The 21,972-nt window shown below is 29.3% G+C and overlaps 6 protein-coding genes across 6 annotated transcripts; 3 read left to right on the top strand and 3 right to left on the bottom strand.

Moving 5' to 3' along the window:
* The first annotated feature begins 2,145 nt into the window (after positions 1–2,145).
* On the top strand, positions 2,146–4,469 carry LOC107403709 (E3 ubiquitin-protein ligase RMA1H1). Its single transcript, XM_016010622.4, has 2 exons — positions 2,146–2,350; positions 3,445–4,469. Exon 2 carries the CDS (start codon positions 3,450–3,452, stop codon positions 4,230–4,232), a length of 783 nt encoding a protein of 260 aa, XP_015866108.1. The 5' UTR covers positions 2,146–2,350; positions 3,445–3,449; the 3' UTR covers positions 4,233–4,469.
* Positions 4,470–4,600: 131 nt separating this feature from the next.
* On the bottom strand, positions 4,601–5,436 carry LOC125419514 (protein DOWN-REGULATED IN DIF1 11). Its single transcript, XM_048465706.2, has one exon. It carries the CDS (start codon positions 5,043–5,045, stop codon positions 4,635–4,637), a length of 411 nt encoding a protein of 136 aa, XP_048321663.2. The 5' UTR covers positions 5,046–5,436; the 3' UTR covers positions 4,601–4,634.
* A 1,970-nt stretch (positions 5,437–7,406) lies between these two features.
* On the bottom strand, positions 7,407–7,775 carry LOC125419513 (protein DOWN-REGULATED IN DIF1 11). Its single transcript, XM_048465705.2, has one exon. The coding sequence runs from the start codon at positions 7,773–7,775 to the stop codon at positions 7,407–7,409; it is 369 nt and encodes a 122-aa protein (XP_048321662.2).
* Positions 7,776–10,940: 3,165 nt separating this feature from the next.
* On the bottom strand, positions 10,941–11,309 carry LOC125419512 (protein DOWN-REGULATED IN DIF1 11). The gene has a single exon (XM_048465704.2). The coding sequence runs from the start codon at positions 11,307–11,309 to the stop codon at positions 10,941–10,943; it is 369 nt and encodes a 122-aa protein (XP_048321661.2).
* Positions 11,310–14,513: 3,204 nt separating this feature from the next.
* LOC125419511 (protein DOWN-REGULATED IN DIF1 11) lies at positions 14,514–14,882 on the top strand. The gene has a single exon (XM_048465703.2). It carries the CDS (start codon positions 14,514–14,516, stop codon positions 14,880–14,882), a length of 369 nt encoding a protein of 122 aa, XP_048321660.2.
* A 2,727-nt stretch (positions 14,883–17,609) lies between these two features.
* LOC125419510 (protein DOWN-REGULATED IN DIF1 11) lies at positions 17,610–17,978 on the top strand. Its single transcript, XM_048465702.2, has one exon. The coding sequence runs from the start codon at positions 17,610–17,612 to the stop codon at positions 17,976–17,978; it is 369 nt and encodes a 122-aa protein (XP_048321659.2).
* Positions 17,979–21,972: the final 3,994 nt, after the last annotated feature.

The raw sequence follows: 21,972 nt of genomic DNA, 5'->3' as shown, positions 1-21,972 counted from the left end.
TCTAATTAATTTTTAGATGATAAAAAAAAATAAAATAAAAAAGAAGTAAATTTCATTGTTCAATGCAAAAATTACTTTTCATTGAAAAATTTTCCTTCGAAACTTCTAGATCAAGAACGGGGTTTAGGCCATCAAAGCCCCCCACAAGTCATAAGTCAAACCTCATAATCCTCGTCGTTTCGCACTCTCAATCGCCACGTGTTACCATTCTAGATCAAGATTTGTAAGCTACGACTCCCATGTTGTTTCTTGCTTCTCAAAATTATCTGGGACCCACAACATGACGCACACACACACATAAGGTCTAGTCAGCAAAATTAATGATGATCAAACTATCTAGATTTTTTTGGTCAAAAATTAACTATTTAAACTAGGATCTCTAAGCGATCAAATATACAATTGCAAATCCGTCACCATCCTTCTGGATGGTCAAATTTTGCTATATTAGGTTAACTAATTGAAAATTATGCAAAAATAAGAAAGAAAACAATGGCTAACTAATTGAAAATATCCAATTAACTCTCTAATCTTTCAAAAGTAAATACCTAAAAAAAAAAAAATCTTTCAAAATTAATAAGAAATGTCAACAATGAATGAATATCCTATTAACCCTTTAATCTTTCAAAATTAAATACATAAAAAAAAATAACTTTCAAAATTAATAAGAAATGTCAACAATGAATGAATAATCCTCTATTACTAGAAACCCTTCTCTGTTTATTTTAATTTTATAGCTGTTAATTTATAATTTCCTTTTAGAAATGAAGAGAGTCTCAATTGTTAACTTGGTCTTTGATTCTCATGTTATTTTAATATTTTTGTTTTCCATTTTTCCATGGTATTGGTGGGGTATACATATGGTTTATTTATTAATATGGTGCAAATAAAATAACAAAGAAGGAGAAAGAGTTGGGTCTGAAAGCTTTACAAAGATATTTTTTTATTTCTATATTTATATCGTTGTATTAAATTTAAATAAATTGCTAAGGAAAATACACTAAAAAAAATTGCCAAGAAAAAAAAAAAAAGGAAAAAGAAAAATGATTGGGGGTGAAATAGGAAAAAGATTGAGACGGTGGGCAACAATAGAGTCAACACTATTCATTGTATTTGAATTTGCTCATTCTGCGGCGTAGCCTGTTGATTGGATACCCCACAGGAAACGACCTTCTTTTTCTTTTACAATGTGACACTTTTTGTGGGCTGCTCATGGTTTTTACTCTATTGCACTGCAAATAATATATTTGATATGATTTTAAACTCTTTACCACATTGGTAAAAACCAAGAAGGGATATTCACCCCCCCCAAAAAAACAAAGGAATAAATATAATGGGGTTTATAATGGCATTATATATTTTATATTGTATATACTTTTTGGATCAGGAAATTAAGATTAAATTGAATATATTTGGCATGCGTTTACAAAAGCCAAAAGTAGGAATAATCGCAAACAAACACTCGCTGTCAAATTTCTGTTAAATTCTCACCAACATTATATTTTTCTGACGCTCACTCATACTAAAATTCCACCGACAAATTTTCTATTTTAAACTACAATTTATTTAATTTATGGAAAAAAAATGTAATATATATATATATATATATATTATTGCCCATAATGAATCACCATCATTATTATTATTTACCAAAAACAAAAAATTATCGTCATTATTGTTGAATCTTCTTAAAAGATTTTAATATTGTCAAAAGTTTAAGATCTGGTAATCAACCTATATTATAAAAATGGAATAAAAAGTACTTCCACACCAAACATGGTTTTGTTAAAAACAACCAAATATGGTTTTGTTTGTTTTGTATTTTGTATTTATTTTTATTTTTAATTTTTTTAATTTATATATATATAATAACCAAACATGGCTTTTGTTAGGTTCTTTGTTGGATTGAAAATCCGACAAGTCATATTTTGATAATTATTACGTGGTTTACACGCATGGTCAAATCACCTCTCTCGTTTGGTACGTGTGAAAGTTGTTTGCTTTTTTTTTTCTTTTTCATTGTAAAAAAACAAAAAAAAAACAAAAAAAGGAAAAAATAATTAATTTTAAAAAAAAAGGTAAAAAAAAAAAAAAATAAGAAGAAAAGACGCGGTTAAGACGCCCAAGCCCCGCTATATAACATAAAGTGGTAAAGAAAGAGATAGGCGTGGTTTTTGTGTGTCATCAGATTCTCTTCCGCAGTTCGCTCTCAACCAAACCATTCTTTGAAATCTCTCTGTTAACAAATCCCCTCTTCAATCTTATTTGCCATTGGAGCTTCTGCTTTCCAAACCATCGTTATATTGCATTACCAACTTCGATCTGCTTCCTACTTTGGTTTTACCTCTAAAAGGTATGTCCTCTGTCTCTTTCTTTCTCTCCATCTTTTAAAAGTTTGTACCTTTTTGGGGAATTCATAGGTTGAATTCTTGAATTTGTTGTTGTTTTCTATTCAGATCTTGGTCTTTTGTTTGTTATCATGTTTCGATTGGTGATGGGTTTCTTCGAGAAAATTGATTCATGAAGTGTTTGACCCGCTTACTGGGTCAATATCAATTTCTGTTGCCAAAGTTTTAATCTTGTGGTTTCAATTAGATTGAGAAATGTGTAATATTCTTTGAATATCGTTTTGTATTGGGTGTTTAGTTTGTCTTCCTTGAAAGCGTTTCCCTGTTCAATGTTTAGGATCTGCTAGATATGTTTCATTGTTTACTACCTCTCTTTTTGTCTCTCTCTTATTTTTTGTTTTCCTTTCAAGGTGAGGGAAAAAGGTTCATAGAATCTGTGATTGTTGAAATATTTTAGCTGTAGCACTTCATCCTGATCTTCATGTTTTTAAGTATCTTTAAACCAAGATATTGGAAATTTTAGTCCTTTTTTCCTAGACTAACACTAAGTGCCATTTATTTTCTAATGATAAATAGTGAGTTTTTCGTTTCTAGATTATAGATAATCAATAAGAGTTAGGCTAATTTTGTGCTGTATAGGCTGAATATTCGTAGGGGTTTAAGAGCTTTATAAAATCTGAAGTGCTATTTTTAATCTTAGAAATCGAAACTTATTGATGAAAAGATGATTTTCAGGGGCCCAAAATTGCTTAATCATGACTATGTCTATTTTTTTTTTATTTTTTTATTTTTTTAGGTTAGGGAGCATTTGTCTTTCGATCTTCATTAATTTATGCCATCTTGGTTGGCTAGCGTATACCGTATATCCTTTATCCTTTTGTTGGTTTCGTTGTACCATATTTGAACACACGCTGTTTGATATGTTGCCTTCATCATTTATTCCTAGCTGTCTGTTCAGAGATACTGTTTGGGATAGTTAAATGGCTGACTTGAACTTGAAAACATCTTTTTTAGAGGCCATTATACATATGCAGTTAATGATTATGGTTTGTTTTTTTATCTCTCTGGCTCTGTGGACTAAGACCTTGTTTGTTAACAGAGTGAATGGCTATGGCGCAAAACTTCTTTGAACCCGAGGCACATTTTGAACTGGATGGAGACGTTTCGCTCAAGCAGAAATGGAGATCCATACCATCCTCCAAAAAAGTATCTGAAAATGATAACGGCTCCTTCGAGTGCAACATATGCTTAGACTCAGCAAGTGACCCTGTGGTCACCCTCTGTGGTCACCTGTATTGCTGGCCTTGCATTTACAAGTGGCTTCAGGTCCAGAGCTCATCTGATGTTGAACCAGACCAGAAGAATTGCCCGGTCTGCAAGGCCAACATCTCTCATGCCTCATTGATTCCCCTCTATGGTCGTGGTAGATCCTGTTCAGATTCTGAAGCCAAGAAACCCAATTTGGATTTGGTTATACCTCGTAGACCACCTCCTGGATTGAATACTATAATCACTTCTACAACGTCTACATCGCATCCAAATCAGCAACTCCATCCAAATTATTTCCAGTCGCAATCGCAGTCATTCCATCACCCATACTTTCCCCATTCTTATGGAGCTTATGCAGCAAACATGTCATCGTCTAACCTTGGCGGCGCATCGATCTTGTTCAATCCGACAATTGTGATGTTTGGAGAACTGGTTTTCTCGAGGATGTTTGGGAGCTCGGATACAAATTTGTTCCCTCATCCTCCTATGAATTCTTACCCATCAACAGGAAGTGGCAGCCCTAGGATGAGAAGGCATGAAATGCAGTTTGACAAATCGCTCAACAGAGTGTCCATCTTTCTCTTTTGCTGCTTGATTTTGTGTCTTCTCTCGTTTTGAGTTTTTTGATATTTGGCTCCACCTTCTGTATAGTTGTAGGCATGAGATTTTGTGAACATATAGAATATGAATATGCTGTTAGAGCGGCCAATTCTTGTGAGATATCATAATCATTTAATCTGTATATAATGTTAGATATCGAGCGGTTGATCTTTTATTATTTATGGATCTATATTCTCTATTGTAAACATACTTTTGACAGTAATATTGATATAATAATAATAATAATTATTATTATTATTGTTTGCCGGAAAGCCTTAAAAACCATGGTTAAAGAGAGAACAGGTGTTATTCATACCATAATGGCATTTGTCTCATTATTCCTGAATACATTATTTCGAGTTTAAGAATCTGTCATACGTTATTGACAAGTACTTAGAGTGCCTAATAGGGACAAGAGAATTAGTGAAAAAGAGATGCCGGAGTGGAATTAACACAATCATTCCATACTTGCTCGCTCTTATCCAAAATTTCAGAAACGTTTCCTTTGAAAGTAGGCCTCTTATCCAAAATTTCAGAAACGTTTCCTTTGAAAGTAGGCCTCTGAGTAGCATATACAATCAAATCATGGTGACATTGTTTGCCCACAGATAGAAGCCGAGTGCAACAGTCCTTGGTGACAGTAGTTCCATTGACGAATACGGCTAAGTATACTAGTTTGCCACAGTCTCCGAGTTTGTCCGCACATTCTAACAAATGCTGCTGTGCAGTTGCTGGTGCTGGTGCTGGGACTGCAAGTCCTGGTAAGATGGTGGCTGCTACGCTTCCCAGAAGCAAAATCACCATAACGGGAGAAATGTTCAGCCTTGCCATGGCGATGATTAATTTATGAATTGCTTGTGTGCTTTTTTGGTTAATGTGGCAAAGCGGGCACCTTGGAGATATGTTTAGTCTGTGAAAATGTTTTAAGTATATTTATAGGATGACAGGAACAGGGGAGGTTAAGAATAGGAAGAGGACAATACAAATAGAGAAACGGCTTATTAATGAAGTATAAAAGTTTCTTCTTTTTAACTTACAATCTTTGTGGTTTTTTCATTTTCGTACTAGGGAATGAGAAAAAAACTGATCGAGTGTATTTAAATTAGAATTTATTGAAACAATTATATTCTTAGGTCCCTCTTTATTGTCTAGAAGTTATTCGTGAGAAACATTTAATTTTCTAGAATGAATATGGAAGCCAAAGCCATTAATACTAAGAGTTCATTTGGCAGAACTTTTTTTCGATCCAAAAGTTCTTTTGATCAAAAATTAAATGTTTAAAGAAAATATATATGATGTATATGAAATTACCTGCAGAATTTAAAATTTTCAAAATTAAACTGTTAGCCTTAAATTTTATTAGAATTTATTTTATTAAAATTGGATTCCTTTATCATTTTATTTATTTATTTTTGGAGAAATGCATTATCAATATTGTAGTTTTTTACTTTTTATAAAAAAAAAATAAAATTAAAAAATGATGTAGTTTTACAATAAGACATAAGTAAAGTGAGCCTGTACTCATAGGTTTGATCCGGATGTATATGCACCTCTAGTCCAAGGTTCAAGCCTTAATCCTGGTGAAAAATTCTCTCTACTCTTATATTGTAATAAAAAAATTAAAAAATAAAGTGAACTTTATTTATTTATTAAATGAGGTCCTTCTATAATGACAATAGAATTTTATGGATTTCCATGAAATCCAATGGTTACGATGGAGGGACTTTACTTAAAAAGTAAAGTGCATTTACTCGACATTTCATTGGGAATAGGCTTTTACAGTCTAGAAGGTTTATTTTAAATTGAATAATATATGGTACTAAATAAATTTATCAAGATTTTTATCAAATATTATGTGTTAATTGCTGATTGATTCATATTTTTAATTATATTTATTTGGTATGCTTATTAATAATTAGTTTACAATAATATGTCAGTCAATAAAATATTAATATATATTTTGGTACACTTATTTGGTATTTTACTATTTTTAATTCTTTCTTAACAAGGAAAATAAAAAATAACAGTGAGATTCCTTCCAAAAAGGGGGAGAAAAAGTAAAAATAATAAATAAAAGAGAGGATATAAGAAGTTTTAAGAGATAAAAAAAAAATTGGTTTTTCTTGCTTCTGGAAATCAACCTCCATCATTAATGTGGCTGTGGCGATAGTCACTCTGTCTTACCGGTTGATGAGGATTGGTATAAGCAGAGGATATATATATATATATAGTATAACTATTTCTTAGAACCAACCGCAAAAAAAGAAAAAAAAAATAAAAAGAAAGAAGAAAGAACCAATTAGTGACACACTTGCAAATTGGTCTTACGAAATGTCTTTCGCAAAGTTTCCAAGTACCTCCTTGTCACTGATTGGGAAGGAAAACCAGTTTCCTAGCCATTAGCTGAAAATAGTGTGTTCATTATTCAACAAAGAAAACTAGATATAGTATCTCAAAATAAAAGAGCTTCCTTAAATTATTAACAAATTTTCAAAATAATGATTTTTTTTTTCATTTTGAATAAGTAAAAGATTATTAATGGGATTTGTTTATTTCCTTTTATAATGGATTGTAACAATATTTTCCTCATATATGGCAGTTTGATTGGCTTCAGTTTGCATAATTTGTAACTTTAGCTTTTTTTACATTTTTGAGGCATTTTTTTTTCTTTCAAAAACAAATAATGTTAGAATTACTAAGATATTCACTAAATTTTTTAATTAAATAATAAAGTAGAAAATTTAATAATATTTAATTGATTTATTTTTTTAATTCACTTGTTTATATATGTGTTATTTGATAAATAAATTTAAAACATTTTAATACTTTATAATAAGATTGAAAATAATTTCATTGCTAATATATCAAATTCACACAACCATCTAAATTAACTCAAACAACAATTTAATTGTATTAATATGTTAAAAGTAGGATACTCTATTGTTTTGCTATTATTTCTTATGGATTTATGTTCTCTATTGTAATCATAATTTTTAAAGTAATATCGATATAATTATTATTGTTATTATAATTTGCTGGAAAGCATTAAAAACCATGGTTAAAGAGAGAGAACAGGTGTTATTCAGAGCATGATGGCATTTGTTTCATTAATCCTGAATACATTATTTCGAGTTTAAGAATCTGTCAAATGTTTTTGACAAGTACATAGAGAGCCTATTAGGGATATGAGAATCAGTGGAAAAGAGATGCCGGGGTGGAGTGAATACAACCATTCCATACTTGCTCGCTCTTATCCAAAATTTCAGAAACGTTTCCTTTGAAAGTAGGCCTCTGAGTAGCATATACTATCAAATCATGGTGACATTGTTTGCCCACAGATAGAAGCCGAGTGCAACAGTCCTTGGTGACAGTAGTTCCATTGACGAATACAGCAAAGTATACTTGTTTGCCGCAGTCTCCGAGTTTGTTTGCACATTCCAACAAATGCTGCTGTGCAGGTGCTGGTGATGATGCTGGGACTGCAAGTCCTGGTAAGATGGTGACTGCTACGCTTCCCAGAAGCAAAATCACCATAAAGGGAGAAATGTTCAGCCTTGCCATGGCGATGATTAATTTATGAATTGCTTGTGCTTTTTTTTGGTTAATGTGGCAAAGCGAGCTACTTTGGAGATGTGTGTAGTCTGTAAAAATGTTAAGCTTATTTATAGGATGATGGAAACAGGGGAGGTTAGGAATAGGAAAGGACAATATAAATTGAGAAACGGCTTATTAATGAAGTTTAAAAGTTTCTTCTTCATTTTTCATTTTTTTTTTTTTAACTTCAATCTTTGTGGTTTTTTCTTTTTCTTATTAGAGAATGGGAAAGACACTAGATCAAACGTACTTAAATTAGAATTTATTGAAACAGTTATGTCTTTAGGTCCCTCTTTGTTATATAGGAGTTATTCAGTGAAAAACATTTAATCTTCTAATATAAATGAGGATGCCAGAAGTCATTAATACTACATATTTAAAGAAAATATTTATGATGTATATAAAATTACCTGCAGAGCTTAATTTTTTTAAAATCAAACTCTGTTAACCTTAAATTTTATTAGAATTTATTTTGTTAAAATTAGATTGCCTTATCATTTTATTTATTATTATTATTATTTTTTTTGGGAAACAAATGCATGATCAATGCTGTAGTTTTAGCTTTCATATATATATAAAAAATATGCTGCAGTTTTGCAATACGACATAAGTAAAGTTAATTTGTACTCATGGGCTTAGTCCGGTTGCATGTACACCTCTGGTTCAAGGTTCAAGCCTTGGTCTTGGTGCGAAATCCTTTTTCCTTTTATATTGTAATGAAAAAATTATTAAAAAAAAAAAAAAAAGTGAACTGTATTTATATATTTACTTTTTAAACGAGGTCCTTCTTGACAATAGGATTTTATGGATTTCCATGTAATCTAATGGTTATAATTAAAGACTTTATTTAAAAAGTAAAGCGCATTTACTCTTTCTGTTTTTTTTTTTTTTGATTAAAAAAGTGGAGGATTTATATTAACCAAAAAGCAAGAAAACATCAAATATGCTGACTAGGAATCAAAGAAAGGCAGTCAAGCCTCTTCCTGATTCATAGTGACCAAGAAATCTTTAGAAATTACAAAAGGAGATACAGGGCCATTCCGAGATGCTAGATGAGCCGGCTTATTATGATGTCTTGAGATCCAAGCAAAAGTAATAGAGTGAAAAAGAAGACTCTGATCTCGAATTTTCCTAGTAATCCTAGCTATAGACCAATGACAGGGGAATTTGTCTTGATCAGTAAAGTGCATTTACTAAACCTAGTTATTAGGATATTACTACAGTAATTTAATTTTATTTATTATTATTTTTCCAGTTTTTTAGCAATAGACTTTTACTATCTAGTAGGCTCATTTTTAGTTGAATAATACAAAGCACTAAATAAATGTATCAAGATATACAAGAATTATATGTTAATTGTTGATTCATTCATATTTTTAATTATATTTATCTGGTTTACTTATCAGTAATTAGTTTACAATAATATGTTAGTTTTCAATAAAATATTAATATATAGCATTTAATATATATTTTGGTACATTTATTTGGTACTCCTATCATTACTATTTTTAATTCTATCTTAACAATTTAGGAAAATAAAGAATAATAGAGAGATCCATTCCAAAAAGAATAAAAAAAAAAAGAAGCAAAAATAATAAATAATAAATAAAAGAGAGGAGTTTTAAGAGATAAAGGATTGGTTTTTTCTGCTTGAGGAAATCAACCTCCATCACTAATGTGGTTATGGCGATAGTGACTCTTTCTTACCAATTGATTATTTGAGGATTGGTGTAAGCAGAGGATTAGATAGTTTAACTATTTCTTAGAACCAACCACAAAAAGAAAGAAAGAAAAAAGAACCAATTAGTGACACACTTGCAAATTGGTCATTACGAAATGTCTTTTGCAAAGTTTCCAAGTAATTGGCAAGGAAAACCAGTTTCCTAGCCATTAACTAAAAATATTGTGTTATTTATTCAGCAAAGAAAACTAAAAATAGTATCTCAAAATAACAAGAGTTTCCTTGAATTATTAAATAACAAGGGTCTTTTTTTAGTTTCTTTTTCATCTGGACTTTATAAGTGAAAGATTATTATGGACTTTGATTGTAACAGTATTTTACACATATACAGCAGTTTGATTGGCTTCACTTTGCATAATTCATAACTTTAGTTTCCTCTACATTTTTAATGCATTTTTTTTTCCTTCAAAAACAAATATGGGATGTTTAGTAAAAGTAGTATTGAAGGAAACTGATTCTTGAGAATCCGTTTTTTGATATTCAGTTTCCTGAAAATGAATATTTTTGGGATTTTTTTTACAGTGTTTGGTTAATTATAGAGGAAAATAGGACTTATAAGTAATTAAATAAATTTATACATTAAAATTAAATGATAAAATTGTATTTAAAAAAATACGTAATATCAGTTTCTCATAGAATTTTAAAATGATACCTCTTTAGTATGATCCATTTCTCTGTCAGTTTCCTACATTACGAGATTTATTTTCCACTAGGGCCCACAAATTTCTTCTCTTAAAAATTATCAAACAGAAGAAAATTTTACTTTCCGAAAGAATTTTAAATTCCCATTAACTTTATCATTACCCAAACACCCTAATAGTGTTAAAATTATTAAGATATTCACCAAATATATTTATTAAATGATGTGATAAATAATATGATAATTTTTAATTAGTTAATTTTTTTAATTCATTTATCCATTTTCATTGAGAGGCTGTTCACTTTTTCATATAAATTATATGAATATGTAAATTAATAATATTTTTATATATGTTATTTTTTTAATAAATTTAATGAACATTTTGATGTATATATATATATATATATATATTATTGAAAATAATTTAACTGTTAATATATTAAATTCACACAACCATCAAATTAATTTGAAGTACATTTTTAATTAATAGATAGTCTAGAGTTTTGCTATTATTTCTTATGGATTTATATTCTCTATTGTAATCATGCTTTTGATAGTGATATTGATATAATTATTATTATTGTTGTTGTTTTTTGCTGGAAAGCCTTAAAAACGATGGTTAAAGAGAGAACAGGTGTTATTCATAGCATAATGGCATTTGTTTCATTAATCCTGAATACATTATTTCGAGTTTAAGAATCTGCCATGCGTTTTTGACAAGTACATAGACAGCCTATTAGGGATATGAGAATCAGTGGAAAAGAGATGCCGGAGTGGAATTAACACAACCATTCCATACTTGCTCGCTCTTATCCAAAATTTCAGAAACGTTTCCTTTGAAAGTAGGCCTCTGAGTAGCATATACAATCAAATCATGGTGACATTGTTTGCCCACAGATAGAAGCCGAGTGCAACAATCCTTGGTGACAGTAGTTCCATTGACGAATACGGCTAAGTATACTAGTTTGCCGCAGTCTCCGAGTTTGTCCGCACATTCTAACAAATGCTGCTGTGCAGGTGCTGGTGCTGGTGCTGGGACTGCAAGTCCTGGTAAGATGGCGACTGCTGCGCTTCCCAGAAGCAAAATCACCATAACGGGAGAAATGCTCAGCCTTGCCATGGCGATGATTAATTTATGAATTGCTTGTGTTTTTTTCTTTAATGTGGCAAAGCGGGCTACTTTGGAGATGTGTGTAGTCTGTGAAAATGTTGAGTTTATTTATAGGATGATGGGAACAGGGGAGGTTAGGAGTAGGAAAGGACAATATAAATTGAGAAACGGCTTATTAATGAAGTTTTAAAAGTTTTTTTTTTTTTTTTTTTTTTTAATTGACAACCTTTGTGGTTTTTTCTTTTTCTTATTTGGGCATGATATATGAACATTAATGAGTAGTACATGTGGCATTTAGAAATGCTAATTAATTCAAATTAGCTAACCAAGCCATCTAATGAGTTCTTCTATGTACGATGGTCTTTGTTCACAAAGCCACAAATTTAACATCCAAAAACCAGCCTACAATTAGGGAGAGAGAGAACTTATCATCGGCGTTAGCGAAGAAGCAATTGAAGCAGGTTTTGTTGGCCCAATACTGCAAATTCTGCTTCTGACCACAGTATTTCTTGAGACTAGAATATTAATAACTATTTGTTATGAAAAAGAATGTCACCGTACCTATATGAACATTTTTTTTTTCCCTCCAAACTTTGCCTCTTTCCTTTTTGTCTTTTACTCTTCTCTGTATTGTTTAGACTTATTTCACTAGTTTTCCAATCTCCTTTTTTTTTTTTTTTTTTTTTTTGGCTTCTGCCTCTATAAATAAAGGTGTAAGACTCAAAATAAAACATGATTTTGAATTTAAATTTTATTTTTTACTTTTGAATTTTAATTTTTGAATTTATATTTAAATATAAATTGTAAATATATCTTATTTTTCCATCAAAATATAAATTTCAAATATATCTTTTGTGTCCATGTAAAAAATTTAATTTGATTAGATAAATAATTTGATTTAAATAGGATAATTATATTCCCATAAATCTTTTTCATTATCTAATCTATTTTTTCTTTTAATTTTTTTAATTATCTAATCTTCTTTTCTTTGATGTAAGTTTTGGAGGGAAATAGTTCACCATTGATTGTTATCTAGCAAAATACTTTATCAAACCATCCAACTTCGAGTTAACTTCAATGGTTATTTGGTATATTTGCAAGTAAAATTATTTTCAGTAATGTTATAGATTTCAAAATGTTCACTCAATTTATTTATCAAATAAAATATGTTAAAATATTATTAGTTGACATATTCATATAATTTATATATAAAAAAATGAGTCTATAAATGGATAAATTAATTAAAAATATAAATAAATTGAGTACTTTCACATTATCTACTACATCATTTAATAAATAAATTTGATAAATATTTCGATAATTCTAACATTATTTGTTTTTTAGGGGCAAAAATGCCTTAAAAATGTAGAGAAAACTAAAGTTAGGAATTATGTTTAAAGCCAATAAAACCGTCCTATATGTGGAAAATATTGTTACAATCCATTATAATAGGAAAGAAACAAAGCCGGTTAATCTTTTACATATAAAGTCCGAATGAAAAAAAAAAAAAAAAACTCTTTATTTTGAAAATTTGTTAATAATTTAAGAAAGCTCTTTTTATTTTGAGATACTGTTTTTAGTTTTCTTTGCTGAATAAATAATACACTATTTTTTGTTAATGGCTAGGAAACTGGTTTTCCTTCCCAACTAGTTAAATACTTGGAAACTTTGCAAAAGACCAGTTGTGTCACTAGTTGGTTCTTTCTTCTTTCTTCCTTTTTGCTATCGGTTCCAAGAAATTTGTAAAACTATATATCTTCTGCTCATACCAATGCTCAAATCATCAATCGGAAAGACAGAGTGATTATCGCCATAACCACATTAGTGTTGGAGGTTGATTTCCTAAGCAAGAACAACCAATTTTTTTTTTCTCTTAAAACTTCTTATATCCTCTCTTTTATTTATTATTTATTATTTTTGCTTTTTTTTTTTTTTGGGGGGGGGGGGGGGGGGGAAGGATATCTTCGTTATTCTTTATTTTCCTAAATTAAAGAATTAAAAGTTAGCAATATTAGGAGTACAAAAATATATACCAAATGTTATATATCAATATTTTATTGACTAACATCTAATTGTAAATTAATTATTGACAAGTGAATTGGATAAATATAATTAAAAATAAAATCAATCGACAATTAACACATTATACTTCATACACATTTTGATATATTTAATTTGTACCTTGTATTATTCAATTAAAAATGAGCCTACTAAATTGTAAAAGTCAATTCCTAATAAGATGAAAAAAATAAATAAATAGAATTAAATTACTGTAGAAATGTACTAATAACAAGGTCAAGTAAAGCCACTTATTAAGTAAAATCCCTCCATCATAACCATTGAATCTCATGGTGATCCATAAATCCTATGGTCATAATAGAAGGACCTCATTAGAAAAAAATTTAAAAAAAAAGGTTCGCTTTATTTTTTTTTTAAATTTTTTTTATTACAATATGGGAGAAGAGAGGATTTTTCACGAAAATCAAGGTTTGAACCTTGGACTAAAGGTATACATACAACCGGATCAAGCCTTATGAGTACAGGCCACTTTACTTATGTCTTATTGTAAAACTACAGCGTATTTTTTCATTTTTTCATTTTTCATTTTTTTCCATAAAAAAGTAAAAACTACAACATTGATAAGGCATTTGTTTGAAATAAATAAATAAATAAATAAAATGATAAAGCAATCCAATTTTACTAAAGAAAAAAAAATCTAATAAAATTTAAGGTTAATAGAGTTTGATTTTAAAAAAAATTAAGTTCTTCATGTAATTTCATATACATCATATGTATGTTTTTTAAACATTTAGTATTAATGACTATCGGCTTCCACATTCATATAAGAAGATTAAATGTTTCTTACTGACTAACCCCAAGATAACAAAGAGGATCCTAAAGACATAATTATTTCAATAAATTATAATTTAAACAGGTTCCATTAGTTTCTTTCCCATTCCCTAATAAAAAAATAAAAAATAAAAAAAAACCACAAAGGTTGTCAGTTAGGAAAAAGAAAAATGAAGAAGAAACTTTTAAACTTCATTAATAAGCCGTTTCTCAATTTATATTGTCCTCTTCCTATTCTAACAACCCCCAGTCATCCTATAAATAGATTTAAAACATTTCCAAAGACAACATACATCTCCAAAGTAGCCCGCTTTGCCACATTAACGAAGAAAAACACAAACAATTCATAAACTAATCATCGCCATGGCAAGGCTGAGCATTTCTCCCCTTATGGTGATTTTGTTTCTGGGAAGCGCAGCAGTCACCATCTTACCAGGACTTGCAGTCCCAGCACCATCACCAGCACCTGCACAGCAGCATTTGTTAGAATGTGCGGACAAACTCGGAGACTGTGGCAAACTAGTATACTTAGCCGTATTCGTCAATGGAACTACTGTCACCAAGGATTGTTGCACTCGGCTTCTATCTGTGGGCAAACAATGTCACCATGATTTGATTGTATATGCTACTCAGAGGCCTACTTTCAAAGGAAACGTTTCTGAAATTTTGGATAAGAGCGAGCAAGTATGGAATGGTTGTGTTAATTCCACTCCGGCATCTCTTTTCCACTGATTCTCATATCCCTATTAGGCTCTCTATGTACTTGTCAAAAACGCATGACAGATTCTTAAACTAGAAATAATGTATTCAGGATTAATGAAACAATTGCCATTATGCTATGAATAACACCTGTTCTCTCTTTAACCATCGTTTTTAAGGCTTTCCAGCCAAAAACAACAACAATAATAATAATTATATCAATATCACTGTCAAAAGTATGATTACAATAGAGAATATAAATCCATAAGAAATAATAGCAAAACACTAGACTATCTATTAATTAAAAATGTAATTCAAATTAATTTCCATGATTATGTGAATTTGATATATTAACAGTTAAATTATTTTCAATAATATTATATGTATCAAAATGTTCATTAAATTTATTTAAAAAAAATAATATATATAAAAATATTATTAATTTACATGTTCACATAATTTAAATGAAAAAGTGAACGCTTCTGAACATAAATGAATAAATAAATTAAAAACATAAACTAGTTAAAAAATATCATATTATTTATAACATCATTTAATAAATATATTTGGTAAATATTTTAATAATTTTAACATTATTTGTTTTTGAAAGGGAAAAATGCATTAAAAATGTAGAGGAAACTAAAGTTATGAATTATGCATAGCGAAGCCAATCAAACAGCTATATACATGGAAAATATTGTTACAATTTGTTATAAAAAGAAATAAACAAAGTCTATAATAATCTTTTACTTATAAAGTCCAGATGAAAAAAAAGACCCTTATTATTTTGAAAATTTGTTAATAGTTCAAGGAAGCTCTTTTTATTTTGAGATACTATTTTTAATTTTCTTTGCTGAATAAATAACACAATATTTTTAGTTAATGGCTAGGAAACTGGTTTTCCTTCCCAATTACTTGGAAACTTTGCAAAAGACATTTCGTAGGACCAATTTGCAAGTGTGTCACTAATTGGTTCTTTCTTATTTCTTTGTTTTTGCGGTTAGTTCTAAGAAATAGTTAAACTATGTATCCCTCTGCTTATACCAACCCTGAAATCATCAATTGGTAAGACAGAGTGACTATCGCCATAACCACATTAGTGATGGAGGTTGATTTCCTGAAGCAGGAAAAACCAATCTTTTATCTCTTAAAACTCCTCTCTCTTATTTATTATTTATTATTTATACTTTTGTTTTATTCTTTTTGGAATGGATCTCTCTATTATTCTTTATTTTCCTAAATTGTTAAGAAAGAATTAAAAATAGCTGTACCAAAAAATATATTAAATGCTATATATCAATATTTTATTGTAAACTAACATATTATTGTAAACTAATTACTGATAAGTAAACTAGATAAATAAAATTAAAAATATGAATCAATCAACAATTAACATATAATTCTTCTATATCTTGATACATTTATTTAGTGCTTTGTATTATTCAATTAAAAATGAGCCTACTAGATAGTAAAAGTCGATTGCTAAAAAACTGGAAAAAAAATAATAACTAAAATTAAATTACTGTAGCAATATCCTAATAACTAGGTTGAGTAAATGCACTTTACTGATCAAGAAAAATTCCCCTGTCATTGGTCCATAGCTGGGATTACTAGGAAAATTCAGGATCGGAGTCTCCTTTTTTGCCCTGTTACTTTTGCTTGGGTCTCAAGGAATCATAATAAGCTGGCTCATCGAGCATCTCTCGGTGGGGTTTGGCCCACAACCATAATGGCCCTGTATCTTCTTTCGTAATTTCTAAAGATTTCATGGTCACTATGAATCGAGAAGAGGCTTGACTGCCTTTTTTTATTCCTAGTCAGCATATTTAATGTTTTCTAATTTTTTGATTAATATAAATCCCATATTTTAATAAATAAATATAAAAGAGGAAATGCGCTTTACTTTTTAAGTAAAGTCCTTTGTTACAACCATTAGATTACATGGAAATCCATAAAATCCTATTGTCAGAAGGACCTCATTTAAAAAGTAAATATATAAATACATTTCAATTTTTTTTTAATAATTTTTTTATTACAATATAAAAGGAAAAACGATTTCACACTAAGATCAAGGCTAACCCATGAACCAGAGGTGTACATGCAACCAGACTAAGCCCATGAGTACAAGTTCACTTTACTTATGTCTTACTGCAAAACTGCAGCATATTTTTTTAATATATAAAAAGCTAAAACTACAGCATTGATATTGAATTTGTTTCAAAATAAATAAATAAAACGATAAGGCAATCTAATTTTACTAAAACAAATTCTAATAAAATTTAAAGTTAATAGAGTTTGATTTTAAAAATATTAAGCTCTGCAGGTAATTTTATATACATCATATGTATTTTCTTTAAATATTTAGTATTAATGACTTTTGGCTTCCACATTTGTACTAGAAGATTAAATGTTTTTCACTGAATAACTCCTATATAACAAAGAGGGATCTAAAGACATAACTGTTTCAAAAAATTCTAATTTAAATACGTTTGATCAGTTTCTTTTCCGTTCCCTAATAAGAAAAAGAAAAAACCACAAAGTTTGTAGTTAGAAAAAAGGAAAATGAAGAAGAAACATTTAAACTTCATTAACAAGCAGTTTCTCAATTTATAATGTCCTCTTCCTATTCCTAACCTCCCCTGTTTCCATCATCCTATAAATAAGCTTAAAATTTTTACAGACTACACACATCTCCAAAGTAGCTCGCTTTGCCACATTAACCAAAAAAAAACACAAGCAATTCATAAATTAATCATCGCCATGGCAAGGCTGAACATTTCTCCCGTTATGGTGATTTTGCTTCTGGGAAGCGTAGCAATCACCATCTTACCAGGACTTGCAGTCCCAGCATCATCACCAGCACCTGCACAGCAGCATTTGTTGGAATGTGCAAACAAACTCGGAGACTGCGGCAAACAAGTATACTTTGCTGTATTCGTCAATGGAACTACTGTCACCAAGGACTGTTGCACTCGGCTTCTATCTGTGGGCAAACAATGTCACCATGATTTGATAGTATATGCTACTCAGAGGCCCACTTTCAAAGGAAACGTTTCTGAAATTTTGGATAAGAGCGAGCAAGTATGGAATGGTTGTATTCACTCCACCCCGGCATCTCTTTTCCACTGATTCTCATATCCCTAATAGGCTCTCTATGTACTTGTCAAAAACGTTTGACAGATTCTTAAACTCGAAATAATGTATTCAGGATTAATGAAACAAATGCCATTATGCTCTGAATAACACCTGTTCTCTCTCTTTAACCATGGTTTTTAATGCTTTCCAGCAAATTATAATAACAACGATAATTATATCGATATTACTTTAAAAATTATGATTACAATAGAGAACATAAATCCATAAGAAATAATAGCAAAACAATAGAGTATCCTACATTTAACATATTAATTCAATTAAATTGTTGTTTGAGTTAATTTAGATGGTTGTGTGAATTTGATATATTAGCAATGAAATTATTTTCAATCTTATTATAAATTATTAAAATGTTTTAAATTTATTTATCAAATGACACATATATAAACAAGTGCATTAAAAAAATAAATCAATTAAATATTATTAAATTTTCTACTTTATTATTTAATTAAAAAATTTAGTGAATATCTTAGTAATTCTAACATTATTTGTTTTTGAAAAGAAAAAAATGCCTCAAAAATATAAAAAAAGCTAAAGTTACAAATTATGCAAACTGAAGCCAATCAAACTGCCATATATGAGGAAAATATTGTTACAATCCATTATAAAAGGAAATAAACAAATCCCATTAATAATCTTTTACTTATTCAAAATGAAAAAAAAAAAAAATCATTATTTTGAAAATTTGTTAATAATTTAAGGAAGCTCTTTTTATTTTGAGATACTATATCTAGTTTTCTTTGTTGAATAATGAACACACTATTTTCAGCTAATGGCTAGGAAACTGGTTTTCCTTCCCAATCAGTGACAAGGAGGTACTTGGAAACTTTGCGAAAGACATTTCGTAAGACCAATTTGCAAGTGTGTCACTAATTGGTTCTTTCTTCTTTCTTTTTATTTTTTTTTCTTTTTTTGCGGTTGGTTCTAAGAAATAGTTATACTATATATATATATATATATATATATATATATATATATCCTCTGCTTATACCAATCCTCATCAACCGGTAAGACAGAGTGACTATCGCCACAGCCACATTAATGATGGAGGTTGATTTCCAGAAGCAAGAAAAACCAATTTTTTTTTTTATCTCTTAAAACTTCTTATATCCTCTCTTTTATTTATTATTTTTACTTTTTCTCCCCCTTTTTGGAAGGAATCTCACTGTTATTTTTTATTTTCCTTGTTGAGAAAGAATTAAAAATAGTAAAATACCAAATAAGTGTACCAAAATATATATTAAAAGTAATATATTAATATTTTATTGACTAACATATTATTGTAAACTAATTATTAATAAGCATACCAAATAAATATAATTAAAAATATGAATCAATCTGCAATTAACACATAATATTTGATAAAAATCTTGATAAATTTATTTAGTACCTTATATTATTCAATTTAAAATAAACCTTCTAGACTGTAAAAGCCTATTTCCAATGAAATGTCGAGTAAATGCACTTTACTTTTTAAGTAAAGTCCCTCCATCGTAACCATTGGATTTCATGGAAATCCATAAAATTCTAGAAAATTAAATGTTTCTCACGAATAACTTCTAGACAACAAAGAGGGACCTAAGAATATAATTGTTTCAATAAATTCTAATTTAAATACACTCGATCAGTTTTTTTCTCATTCCCTAGTACGAAAGTGAAAAAACCACAAAGATTGTAAGTTAAAAAGAAGAAACTTTTATACTTCATTAATAAGCCGTTTCTCTATTTGTATTGTCCTCTTCCTATTCTTAACCTCCCCTGTTCCTGTCATCCTATAAATATACTTAAAACATTTTCACAGACTAAACATATCTCCAAGGTGCCCGCTTTGCCACATTAACCAAAAAAGCACACAAGCAATTCATAAATTAATCATCGCCATGGCAAGGCTGAACATTTCTCCCGTTATGGTGATTTTGCTTCTGGGAAGCGTAGCAGCCACCATCTTACCAGGACTCGCAGTCCCAGCACCAGCACCAGCAACTGCACAGCAGCATTTGTTAGAATGTGCGGACAAACTCGGAGACTGTGGCAAACTAGTATACTTAGCCGTATTCGTCAATGGAACTACTGTCACCAAGGACTGTTGCACTCGGGTTCTATCTGTGGGCAAACAATGTCACCATGATTTGATAGTATATGCTACTCAGAGGCCTACTTTCAAAGGAAACGTTTCTGAAATTTTGGATAAGAGCGAGCAAGTATGGAATGGTTGTGTTCACTCCACCCCGGGATCTCTTTTCCACTGATTCTCATTTCCCTAATAGGCTGTCTATGTACTTGTCAAAAACGTATGACAGATTCTTAAACTCCAAATAATGTATTCAGGATTAATGAAACAAAATGCCATTATGCTCTGAATAACACCTGTTCTCTCTCTTTAACCATGGTTTTTAAGGCTTTTCAGCAAAATATAATAATAATAATTATATAGATATTACTTTCAAAAGTATGATTACAACAGAGAATATAAATCCATAAAAAATAATAGAAATACAATAGAGTATCTACTTTTCACATATTAATACAATTAAATTGTACTTCAAGTTAATTTCAATGGTTGTATGAATTTGATACATTAACAATGAAATTATTTTCAATAATATTATAAAGTATTAAAATGTTTTAAATTTATTTACCCAATAACACGTATAAAAATATTATTAGTTTACATATTAATATAATTTATATTTGGAAAAATAAATTCATAAATAGGCAAATGAATTAAAAAAATAAATTAATTAAATATTATTGCATTATCTGCCATATTATTTAATAAAAAAAAATTAGTGAATATCTTAGTAATTCTACCATTATTTATTTTTGAAGGGAAAAAGATGCCTTAGAAATGTAGAAAAAAATTAAAGTTATAAATTATACAAACTGAAGCCAATCAAAACCATTGTATATATGGAAAATATTGTTACAATCCATCATAAAAGGAAATAAACAAAACCCATTAATAATCTTTTACTTATTCCAAACGAAAAAAAAAAAAAATCATTATTTTGAAAATTTGTTAATAATTTAAGGAAGCTCTTTTAATTTTGAGATACTATATCTAGTTTTCTTTGCTGAATAAATAACACACTATTTTCAGCTAATGGCTAGGAAACTGGTTTTCCTTCCCATTCAGTGACAGGGAGGTACTTGGAAACTTTGCAAAGGACATTTTGTAAGACCAATTTGCAAGGGTGTCACTAATTGGTTCTTTCTTCTTTCTTTTTCCTTTTTTTTTTTTTTTTTTTTTTTTTTTTTTTTTTTTTAAGCAGTTGGTTATAAGAAATAGTTATACTATATATATATATATATGGCCTTTGCTTATACCAATCCTCAAATCATCAATCGGTAAGACAGAGTGACCATCGCCACAACCACATTAGTGATGGAGGTTGATTTCCAGAAGCAAGAAAAACCAATTTTTTCATCTTTTAAAATTTCTTATATCCTCTCTTTTACTTATTATTTATCATTTTTACTTCCCCCCCTCCCCCCTTTGGAAGGAATCTCTCTGTTATTCTTTATTTTCCTAAATTGTTAAGAAAGAATTTAAAATAGTAAAGTATCAAATAATGTATCAAAATATATATTAAATGTAATATATTAATATTTTATTGACTAACATATTATTGGAAACTAATTACTAATAAGCATACCAAATAAATATATTTAAAAATATAAATCAATCAACAATTAACACATAATATTTGATAAATATCTTGATAGATTTTTTTAGTACCATATATTATTCAATTTAAAATAGACCTACTAGACTGTAAAAGCCTACTCCTAATAAAATGAATGTAGCAATATCCTAATAGTTAGGTCGAGTAAATGCACTTTACTTTTTAAGTAAAGTCCCTCCATCGTAACCATTGGATTTCATGGAAATCCATAAAATTCTATTGTCAATATAGAAAGACCTCATTTAAAAAATAAATAAATAAATAAAGTTCACTTTATTTTTTAA

This window comes from Ziziphus jujuba, chromosome 11 (genome assembly GCF_031755915.1).
Source record: "Ziziphus jujuba cultivar Dongzao chromosome 11, ASM3175591v1".
Classification (NCBI taxonomy): Eukaryota; Viridiplantae; Streptophyta; class Magnoliopsida; order Rosales; family Rhamnaceae; genus Ziziphus; species Ziziphus jujuba.
The sequence above is the reverse complement of the archived record's forward strand: the minus strand, read 5'-3'. Positions and strand labels throughout refer to the sequence as shown.